Source organism: Aulonocara sp. 'chitande type north' Nkhata Bay, linkage group LG10, assembly GCF_057382095.1.
Source record: "Aulonocara sp. 'chitande type north' Nkhata Bay isolate Kocher_YH1m ecotype deep benthic linkage group LG10, A_spYH_male_GT1.1, whole genome shotgun sequence".
Lineage (NCBI taxonomy): Eukaryota > Metazoa > Chordata > Actinopteri > Cichliformes > Cichlidae > Aulonocara > Aulonocara sp. 'chitande type north' Nkhata Bay.
Window position 1 is genome coordinate 10,394,509 of NC_141353.1, and position 11,749 is coordinate 10,406,257.

Sequence of the window (11,749 nt, forward strand, 5' to 3'; positions counted from 1 at the left end):
CCTTTATTTTTGTTGGTGCTCAACCTGCAATTTAAATCCTTTTAAACTGAAGGAAATCAAACATGTTGGAGGTTCTTTTAACATACTCAAGACCTCCCAGTTTCTGTTTTATAGGGGGAGCCTGTAATTTGATTTTGTTCTCTAGTTTGGATCTTGGTACTGGACAATACAATTACACAAACTTTCCTTAGAGTCAAGGAACCTAAAATACTTAAAAGCTAGATTTCACAACATGTGGAATTCCTCAGGGCTCCGTCATTGGGCCTGCTTTATTTAATACGCACACTTAGATTGGGTGGGATTTAGGTCAGAAAGAGGCTCTATGCAGGTGAAAAATATTATTTTATAAAAATATTATAAAAATAATATTTTTCTTGTGGTATTTTTCATATTCACATCTGTTGTAGTTGCAGGTGCCATCGAGAGAGGGTGTCCCGTTGTAAATATTTAATATTGATTAACTGAACTGAAAGACCCGAATAAATCTAGAAGCACCCTGCAGTCTTTTTCGGTACAGCCTTACTGTAATACATGTTTGTTTGATTGTTGCCTTCAAACACTTCTACACATTCAGGAGTTAAGCAACCAAACTTAGCACACAGGTAGATCTTCAGCCCCTGAAGGTTGTTATTCATATCAGATATTACATAATCATCGCATTGCATAGTAACAACCTACGAATGAGCTAAGAAGACCCACGTGTGCATTTCAAAACTTCTAACACCTATGAAGAGCATTACATGATTTTATTTTCATAATATTGATGTCTTATGACCACATCACAGCAACCTAACAACAAACTAAAACCACAGGCGAAACACTGCTGTAGCGTGGATGTGTACCAGTGAGGTTTAAAAGAAGTGAAATTACTTTCTTGTGATCAGCTGCAGCCCATCATGTTACACCCAGTTATTTATCAGTGGTGTTGACTGCACAAGACTTTTGCTCTTTGACTTCAGCTTTAAAGCAGCCCTTCCTCCCAGTCAACATCCAGGAAAAAAACGACAGCAGTTCTGCCAAGAAGCACTGCCTCGAGGACAAACTCCACTGTAACACTCGGGCGTTCTGTTTAGTCTGGAAAATACATTTCTTTAACATTATGCTGCTTTTCTAATTATGTGAATGAAAAAAAGAGATCATCAACCTCTTATGATAAAGCTTTTCCTTTTTAATAAAAATTACATTTGAAAATATACATGTGATAAAGTCTGACAGGTGAGATCATAAACATTTACAAGACATTCACTGTATGTAGAGCAGAACAACAAAAAAGATTTGACTGATTTTACTCACTCATACCACTGCTTCACTCATCCATGTGCCACTAAATAGGTTTACAAGCACTAAAGTAACCAGATTAGTGAAAGTAGTCCCATCTGGGCCTAATTCTGGAGGGATGTAGCTTCCTGTTCTGATATCATGTTAGTATTTTGTCTGTTGAAGTCGACCGAAAAACAGCTTTTTCTCACAGTGTCTCAGTTTAATAGTCTAAAGTCAAGTAAAATCCTTGCAACTTCTGAAATGTGAGGACTTAAAAGTTTTTGTTTTTGTCACGTATCATTCTAAAGTGAACAATTTCATTAAAAAAGAGAAAAATAACCCACTCAGTGCTGGAAACCAGCTCCAGGTGCTGCAGTGACCAGGAAAATCAGGTTTAACTACCATACACAGAAACCAGGATTGCTACTTTCACAGCTTTATCCATTACAATCAGCATTACTGTAACCTGGCTGACTAAATCTCTGTCACCTGAAGAAGATCCTGAGTGAACTGAAGACACTGGGCCTTTAATATGCTAACAGGTGATCTGCTGGACCCGTTTCACATTACAAACATGTTGCTTTAACCCTTTGGGCCACCAGCCAGTAAAACAACAAGAAAAGCAATCAGTTCATGCTTCTGTTTGCTTCCAGAGACTTTGGGGTACAAGTTTAAAGTGGACCCATTTCATCTGCAGTGGTAGATGTTCATGTTAAACATGGACACCGTCAGCAGGCTACCAATCAGAAGAAAGTGTGCTTTAAAGTTGGAGGGCACTGCACCAAGGCCAATCGGGAATCATTGTTATGAGCCCTTAATGAAGAAAAGCTCTAACAGAGCTCGAGAATAAAACATGGAGCTGGAAATGAACATAATCCACTTTAACGAGACAAAACACACCCAACCAAAAAACAAACAAATTACAGGATCTATTTAGAACATTGGGTGGCATCACTTCAGTGACTTTCTTATATCTTAAAAAGAAAAACACACTTAATTTAGTAAAGAGTAAGGAATCCAAGGCTTCAGTGAAACAACAGTGCAAAGACCCTGAAGAGACTTATGAATGCTAGATTTGTTTTGAGTAGTAAAACATGAGCTGATCACATGATGCAAAAAAAGTGAATCAGGGTCAGTTTGATGACATCTGAGCTGATGTGAGGCTAAGAACCAAACCCCATGAAACAAAGGTTTCTGTTGAAGTGGGCACCAATGCCTACGGAAGTCTCATTTAACCTTCTCATGTACAAAGCTCAAGTCTTAAATAAAGACAAAACTTTCCTGGTTGAAAAATCAGTTCAAAATATAAAAAAATATTTGATTTTTTTAAGAAGCACGTGGACATAGAAATGTCTCAGGACGAGTTATTCCACTAACATGTTAAAAAGAAACATCCGAAAATCCAGAATCTGCTCTCAAAATCAGAATTTCATCCTGTGTGTCACATCTAAATCTCCTGAAATATTGATGGATGGCAAATTTAAATAAATGGTTACTTCTTGGTATAACTGACTGAATATGAAACTCTGCAAGACTACAAGTGTCTCAGAATTTGGAGTCCAAAGTAAACACATTTGATTCTACTCAAGCAGCTTGTAAAAACTTTTCTATAACTACTTAATTTCCAGCTTTAAATTAATTGAACAGGCTGAAAGTAGATGGTCCCTAAAAATCACCATGAAGAAAGCTGCAGAAAGACATGCAAACACTTAAGCTAATAGTTTTCTACAGTTGTCCACGTTGAGTTCTACATGTTGTGAGTCGTGAACTTCCCTGAGCTCAATATCTGGACTTTGTCCACTGTGTTTGAAAATTCCCAATTTCCAGCTTCAATTAAATGCAGCATTAAACTGGGTGACACTAAAAATGGACTCAAACTAAAGGAGCACTTCCTTTTAAGCAATCATGGTGCCATATTCATGCATTCAAAAACATAGTTTTTGAAAAAAGATAGTTTTTGAATTCACAAGCCGAGTTCAGCAGCAGCTCTGGCTCGAGGGTTTTAAGCTCACACAAAAAAGTTGTCATATTTAAATTAGCACGAAATCCGAGACAGTTTTATGATCAGTAACATCGGGGCTGTCGCTGTGAGGAACACCAGCTGTTTCCACACCTTGTTAGTTCATGCTACACTCATAACATTTATAGTTTAGTGTTTGGATCAAATAAGAAGATTTCACTCTAACAACATTGAAACAATATTAAATTGAAAACAAACTTCTACAAACTTAATATAATTTGAAAATACCCTCTTTAAAGTATATTTAGTGTTAAAAAACGACTGTTTTCCACACTGACGGTACAGTTTGTATCCTGTATCTTCCTGCTGCAGCTCTTCATAGAGCTAAATGAAATATTTAAAACACTATACTCACGAATATTTCACAAAAAGAAAGAAAGAAAAAGGAGAGAGACTATTCTGTGTGAGAAGACAATGCACACAAAGTCAGCATTATATTTAGTACCTCTGTTATTTTACTCGGGCTTTTGTTTAAAGAGTTTGAAAAAACTTGTTTTATAAATATCAATTTGCAGTGATGAGCTCAACAGCATCTGTCACAGGTGAAAAATGTGTTTTTCCCCAAATACAGAGCTCCACCCACCACAAAGTTAGTCTTGGACATCGAATGGTTGTCCTTTAATGACTGACCAATCCTTCGACAGATGGAAATCACCTGCAGAGATTCCTTTTTGTTCAGATCCAATCACAACAGGGAATTATTTGATGGACTGGAAGTTGTTAGCAAAATGTCTCATTGAGATTTCTCTGATTTTCAGTGAACTTTAGCTTTAAGAAGGCAAACAGCAATGTGCAGGATGAATGTCTCAGTCTGTAGTTCAGGATTTTTAGTCCACATCCCGAAGTCAGTGTCCAATAAAACATCGTCCTCAGTACTCCTCTTTGATGTTCAGAGCTAGAGAAGGAGACACCAGCCCGTTGCTCCCACTGCTACTTGTCACCATCGCGACGTTGCTGCTCCCGTTTGCATGGAGGCCATTGCCTCCACCTCCTCCGCCGCTGCCGTTACTGCCAGTGGGAGGGGTTGGCGTAGTGGTTGAGGAAGCCGGCTGTTGGAGTTTCTTCTTGTTGATCTTGCGCTCCTTTGCTCGCCGGTTCTGAAACCAAATCTTTACCTGGGATAGAAAAAAGGTCGGACATTGTTTACAGATTAACATGAATTATTCAAACACTTCCAACTACTGCACGTTTTTTTCAGTAACATATTATTGTTTCTGCACGATCAGTAAGAATTTGAACTAATTTGAGATCTAACTTATAATTAGTGACAGCAGTCTGAGCTCTGAAACCTAAGATTACGTTTGGGAAAAAACAAACAGTTCTTCAGTCTTTGTTCTCTGATTGCAGACACTCTACGAGCATCGCAATTGAGGACTTTAACAGTGTTAAAGGCTTCGTTCTTTTTGCTTAACCCTGGAGAACCCATGGGGTCAAATTTGACCCCATGGGTTCTCCAGGGTTAAAGGAACTCGTCTAACGTCTAAGCTACAGGAGATGCCAGAATTAAAAAAAAAACAAAACACCCCCCACCCAAAAAAACCTGCCCAATGGTCAGAAGCCTCTCTGAGTGTCTCTACATCCATACTGCTTTTGAAAACTGCAGTTTTTTCCTTTTTAAATTGGATCCAGTCTGACTAATTAATCACCGAATGTATGCAGATGATACAGTCGGTTTTGTGTATATCAGTTCTGAACAATAAGCATTATTTACAGGCTAAAGATCCAGATGTGACACCTTACTTGTGTTTGCCTTAGTGTCAAGAAATGAAGAAGTGCATTAATAAATCCCCTCCTACCCAGTATCCTCCCAGTGCCGAGATAAATGCGAGGGTTTATTGACTTCACCTTTAAGTTGTGCAGTTAAAACAAAGGAGAATCTCAATTGTTTTCTTCATACTTGACAAAATCTATATTTTGACATAATGTCAGTGCAAAAAATCATCGTGTTAGTTTAAAAGGACAATCAAATATTTCAGTGGTCTTTCTCAGTAACAGGACAAAACATTTAGCTTTTGTGTACCTGTCTCTCTGACAGACTGAGTGCCGTGGCAAGCTCCGCCTTCCTTCTGATGGTGATGTATTTGCTGTAGTGAAACTCCTTCTCGAGCTCGAGCCGCTGGTGGTCGGTGTAAACCACTCGGTATTTGTCTTTAGTTCGTGTCTTTCCATCTGTAAAACAGAAACAAAACATTTTTTAAAACTTTTTATATGAAAAGCTGAAGTCTCTTCTGCAGGATGCGCCCCCTGCAGGTAATCACTGCAAAGTTAAAGGGGGCTCACGTCAGTTTAACTTTTCTCGCTGCATCACTCAGCTCATGCTGGATTTGTGCAATGTCAGCTGAATTTCTGAAGCAGTTTTAGCAGAAAGATGAATAATTTAGCTACAATTAGCCAAGCTACAACATATATTTACTTGTCAAGTAATCACATTACAACTACTCCAAGTCCCATAAAAGCATATTACTCTGTTAGAGGCTATTCCTCTACATAAGCAGTGTGCACTGAAGTCATAATTTATATGGCTTCAGTGCACACAGGACATCTCACACCTCCATGTTTAATCATCTGCTTCAGCTACACAAAAATCACACCATCTATTAGTGTGTAAAAGTGTGAATGAAGCGTATGTAGTGGAAGCATTTTATATTATGTGCTATAAACCTGTGAGACAAACTGCTGTAACCCTGATGGAGCTGCGTGTTCTTACCATGACTCCTGCATTCAAATTGACTCCCCGCCTCGGCTGCATTTGCATAAAACAGAGCCCTATCTGCTTTTATTCCTTTATGGTCCCGGAGTTCGTGTGTTACTGTGAACGCTGAAAATGAAACGAGCTGTTCAAACATTCAGTTAAATATTAAACTTTGAAAATTGGTTGTATACTACACTGTTCCCCCACCTTAACTCAGGTGCCTACATTACCCACAATGCAAGTGGACTCCCAAAACACCCAAGAGCTTAAAGAGTGCTTTTAACCAATAAGTCAATGGATCCCATGAATAACTCACACAGTTAGCTTATTTATTTGCAAACACTTCATATTATGCAATGCATTATTTATGTTATTATTTTCAAAAAAGAAAAAGAAAAAACCCCTGAAATGATTCACTCTTATGTAAAAAGATTACACAACACAATAGTTGTTGATGTGTCTCAGAATCAGGACAAAAAGATCAAAGGTTTGAGTTTTGTATGTCGACCTCGAACACCTCGTGACACCTGCTGTGAGAAAAGCACAGTGAAATGTAATCAGTCGTGTTTAGGCAGTAAAGCCTGGTTCCTTTTAGTCAACACAAATATACTCTGTTACCTACATTTGTTACTTTGTTACTTTAACTGTCAAGAAATACATAAATCTTAAGGTCGTGCTGTCTGTTATGAAAAATGATGTATTCATATCTAGGAACTGTGGTGGAGGGGGAAAGAAAAACAAAGAAAAACAAATCAAACATTTTCATTGATGGATTTTGAGAGAATGGGCCCTGACGGAGGGTGAAAAACAAAAGCCCCCAAACCTCCTGAAGATTAAACCAGAGACTGAAAGTCATGCCAAAGACAGATTAGAATTTGTCTCTTTGCGATTTTCCATTTCTATGTGAATGTATGTGTGCACATAACAGCAAGACGGTTGTGTTAAAGTTAATTAAAAAGGCCTTCATGGCTCTTTAACACGCTCTGATTCAATATTAACACTAAACACACAACAGCTCAATAAGCAGCGTGCCACCCCCGTCTGTGCTCTAATCGCTCACCGGGGCGAATTAAAACTCAAACATTTTAGTTTGAGAGGGAACATCTGTCTGAACTTTAGAGTTTCTGCTTCATTTGTTGGAAAGTAAAAACCAACAGTTTGATTCTCCTTCAGCTGATAAAGAGCCGAGAGAGCGGAGACGCTAATGAAGGAGCGTAAATCAAAAAGACAGAGAGGTTTACTCACGGCACAGACTGAGCCAAAGATGGGCTTTCAGAGGCACCGACAGCTAAAACTGATGAGCAAATACAAGAAAAATAAGGACTTTTTGCTCATTTCCTAATTTCTGCTTTAACGAAACCTGGTTCTGATTCCATGTGTGCTTCTTGTGGATGTTAACTCACAGTTATGAGACGTTGTATCTACAACAGGGAAACTGATATGACTCTAAACAATATGGAAATGTTGGAAAAAGCAAACGAGTCCAGGTCTGTTTTTGAAGGACAATCCACACAAACACTAAACATTCACTCTAAACTTACAGCCAATAAGAGAAAAGTACTGCATTTTATTTTACAGCTTCTATTGCAGAGTTACAGCTGATTACCAGGAGTAAATGTGCAGCTCTTTACTGTATTCTTACATCTTATTATTAACAGTAAATTCCTGCAAATGATGACCTCATCGTTAAATGCTCTAATGCGTGTTTTCCCATGTAGCAGTTTACTATAAAACTACAGCTGAATACAGCTCAGATTTCACTCCAAACACCCGTCGAGACTCCGTGGATGTAAACCACTATTTTATTGTCATAAAAGTCAACATGCATACAGAAGAGTCTTGCGTTTAAGCGCCGCACGCAGCCGTAAAACATGAAAATACAAAGAGTACGGGAATAAAACAGCTCCCCAAGTCTCACCCAATAAAAACAGAAGCAGTAAATTATAATAATAAGAGTACAAAACTAAATATTCACATCCACAATAGAGTAGAAGATGAAATTAACTTAACCAGTACCTGAGGAAAGTAGTTCATATACTCAGAGAATGAAATGAGATCTAGCGGAGGAATGTAAGATTCACCTGACTGTTTGTTATCCCCTCTCTGTCACTGGCAGAGTCGAAGCGTGAGGTCATTTTTAGTGGTTTCTCCTGTATGTCATGTGCACCTCCAGTTTTGGGATGTTCTTACTGACAAAAATGTTGACTCTTGCAGGATGGCGGTTAATCAGATGTTAGTCTCACTGATGATTTTAGCTTTAAATACATCTGAAAACAGCATCATCTGCATCAAACTACTGTTCTTTGGGCTTTTTTTAGCTTTTGAAAAAAGCCCAAAGTTACTTGCCAACAGCTGCAACTCTCACTCGCCTAAATTTTTCTTTACCGACCTGCACAGCTGCAGACTTCCTGCGGTGGCGGCAGGTCGACAGAGGCCGACTGTTACCTTTGAGTTGGCTTCATGTTCAGAAACACCTGATAGTCCGGCTCTAGCTCCCCAAAGAAAGATGCTTTATCCTCTAACATTACTTATTTATTTCTCATTTATATGTAAAATGAAAAACACATATTTAAGTTAAAAGATAATAGAGACTATAATTATTAATTTTTTTTACCAGAATCTATCAAAATCAGAGAGCTGTGTTCAGGCTTTTCTTTGTGATGTCTCTAAACCTCTATATTAACAGGACCCTTTACGATAAAGAGTTTTTAAAAGGCTGCAAAACAATTATCCAATATAAAGTAATAAATGATGTTTAAAGTCTGTTGCAGTGCCACTTTTCATGTATATGAAATAGGGAATCGGGCTCCCTACAGAACGTTTTCTACACCAGATTCATGCATTTTTTATTAAACATTTTAATCACCTGTGGCCCCCGCCTCCCCCGTTCTGTGCCACCCTGCTGTAAAATTCCTGGATACACCCCTGCTTAAAATGGACGGTGGTTAACCTCTTACTGACCTCTCATCTCTGCAGGTTTCTAACAAATCCTTTTTCATGTCCATCACAAATGCAACTTCAGGTCATTTCAGGGAAATAAAGCTGAAGGTAGTTTTTAGCAGGTGTGTGAAACACAGGGTGTATCCCAAACACTCAGGCAGATCTTACTGACCCTGTATTATTTTATATTAGGAAGTAAGATTAAAAAAAGAAAAGGAAACTCCTCCCGTGCACCAGTCAATCCTGCTGTTCAGTTTGATTCACTGATTTTATTGCTTTTAATTATTATCACTAAAAAACGCATTATGAAGCAAGGCTGAAGTTATTTAACAATCATTTCTTTAGAGCTGATAAGATGTTTTGTGACATGTAAGAGCTGCAGAAACCGCGGAGCCTGAGCCAAATTCACACTTCCCACTTCAAAGTGGGAACTATCTTGTCGGCTCTTGTTTTCTCCGCCCAGGGACAAGCGGAGGACAAAGGCCGAGCTCAGCCTGCCCGGAGTCACGACCAGCGGGGCGCATTTACATTACAAGGCTTCAAACCGGCTTCACACGTTTGATCCGGAGACAGGCCGGGACCCGGTGGGAACGCTTCAGCCGTCATGTCCTGACAGCTGCACCAACTCATTCTGCAGGTTCAAACCTCCACGACGAATAAACATCGAGTACCAGTCAAAATCGGTGCAAAGAAGTGAAACGTGAAGAAAAGGTTTCAAAAATACTCTGAATGGGACGAATGGAAATATTGGGCAAGAAATTTAAAATAAAATAGCGGCAGGAAATCAAATTAAGCCGAACTGAGGTGAAGCTGCGTGACATGGTGATATATGGAGCTTTTAATCTGAAAGTCTGAAGGAAACCAAATCATTAAAATAATGACAGCGGTTTAAAATAAATACATAAATAGAGCGTCAGTGATGAGGTTCAAATTTAAATTAATTAAATTAAGTTCCAAAGTGACGACGATTACATCCAGATAATAAAATAAAAAACGATCTGGGAAATTATTCAGGAATAAATCTGCATAAGTAAAAGGGGAAAACGGAATTTAAGTAAATATAAAATTTAAGCCTTACAAACGTCAATTATGCGGATTAATAACGTTTAAATCATTTTTTACTGTGAGCACGAGTGGCTACATGCAGCTTATTTAGAATATGTATGAAAGGAAAATCATCTCGTCATAAGGAAAAGAAACCATTATCAGGATCATTGCTGCTGAACTTTAAAGAGTCAAAAGGAGGGGCTCGTTTGTCGTTAACCAAACTTCATCTCAGGCCGATCAATCGATTATAAGCGTGTTTCGTGCCGGGCGGCCGCTATCTCCAACCTGAGTACACATGTGCAGACATTTGAGTATCACTGCGTCTCATATCAGCCTCATATTAAAATGTCAAACAGACTGTTGGAGCTCGGTTTGCTTCAGGAATAAAATAAACCACAAGCAGCTGAAAAGTGACGAGTAAGCGGTTAAAGGCGAAACCATGAGCGGGTTAAAGGTAAAAACCTGGCTATTGTTGGGGTGTTCGTTAGCAGGTACATCAGCGGCATTAAGAGGGAACAGGTGTGGGGGTCTTACTGGGGTTGCTGGGCGGCGCGGAGGTGCGGATCCACTCGTACGGGGTCCTCCTCCGCGGGGAGCCGGGGGACAGTGGCCCCGCGGAGGCGTTCAGGGAGGCGGGGATCAGCGCAGGCGGCTGGCCGGGGAACTCCGTGGGCCCGAATCCGAGGGTGGTGCCCACCGCACCGGTCACGGAGGAGGCCGCGGGAGGCGCGTAGGGATGCGAGGACCAGTCGTCCCGCGCGGGCGGAGGAGGCGGGTATGCCGGGCTCCAGCCACCGGCCGCCGGCGGGGCTTGCTGGGCCGGGTGTTGCTCGTTGCCGATGCCGTGGTGGTGGTGGTGGTAGGAGGCGAAGTCCGGGTACTGCGGGGGGGCGGGCACCGAGAAGTTCTGCGGGCTGAGACTCAGGCCCGGGTGGCGCGTGACCGGGTTCTGGTGCGGGTACATGGCGGGGTCCTTGTCCAGCTGCAGGTAGCTCACGTACATCTTTCCAGGTGAGGGGACTCCCTCAGCATACTGCGGATCCAGCCTGCCTCTCTCACCTGGTCTGCAGGTAAACTTCAATCTCTGAGTGCGCGCGTGTCTACCTGTCCACACCTCCACCTGCTCGCGCTCTCTCTCTCTCTCTGTGCCGTCTCCATCAGCTGCCCGTTAAAAACTGCAGCAGTCACATGTTCACTTTTATTGCTCTTATCTCCCTCCCTCACCTCTCCTCACCACCCTTACACGCTGCCTCTCTTCCTCTCGCGCTCTTCTTCCTCTCTTCACTTCCACCCACTCCTGCTCTTCCTCCTCACATCATCCTCGTTATTTTAAAACTAAAACCTCTTTCTGAATTAAACCCTGATAAAAACTGAGACTCCACAGCAGGTTTTTCCCACACTCACCTCCGCCTCCTCCCGTCCCAGGCTCCTCTCTATCGGCCTCCATTTGCATGACAGTCCGCTGCTGGACTTCAAAGGCCTCCATCAAAGGGACGGAGACCATCCGACAAAATGATAGAAAACAGCTAATATGTCCTCAGAGAGACGGCAGACCGAGCCATCCATCATTTTTTAATCATCACACTTTCAATATGATCTTTTCTTCAGACACGTTTATTTAGCGAGCTTGAATTTCTTTTTCAAAAAGCTGAAATTTAAATGGAAGAAATCTTAAAATGTGAACTCGAACTGAGAAAAAAAATCTGATATCAAAGTGTTTATAATTAAAATGCATGCAATTACAATCTAAACATATTAAATATCAAATAAATAAACTCATTAAAGGTTTA

The 11,749-nt window shown here is 40.5% G+C and overlaps 1 protein-coding gene across 2 annotated transcripts; it reads right to left on the bottom strand.

Annotated features, from left to right (window-relative positions):
• Nucleotides 1-1,155: 1,155 nt before the first annotated feature.
• On the bottom strand, nt 1,156-11,078 carry LOC147320292 (homeobox protein CDX-1-like). 2 transcript variants are annotated; one of them, XM_086308165.1, is made up of 4 exons: nt 10,494-11,078; nt 5,988-6,098; nt 5,301-5,449; nt 1,156-4,395 (listed from the first exon to the last, which is right to left on the bottom strand). In XM_086308165.1, exons 1-4 carry the CDS (start codon nt 10,960-10,962, stop codon nt 4,150-4,152), a joined length of 975 nt encoding a protein of 324 aa, XP_086164291.1. In that variant the 5' UTR covers nt 10,963-11,078; the 3' UTR covers nt 1,156-4,149. The 2 variants fall into 2 exon arrangements, with proteins under 2 accessions (XP_086164291.1, XP_086164292.1); XM_086308166.1 differs by lacking the exon at nt 5,988-6,098.
• Between the last annotated feature and the right edge of the window lie 671 nt (nt 11,079-11,749).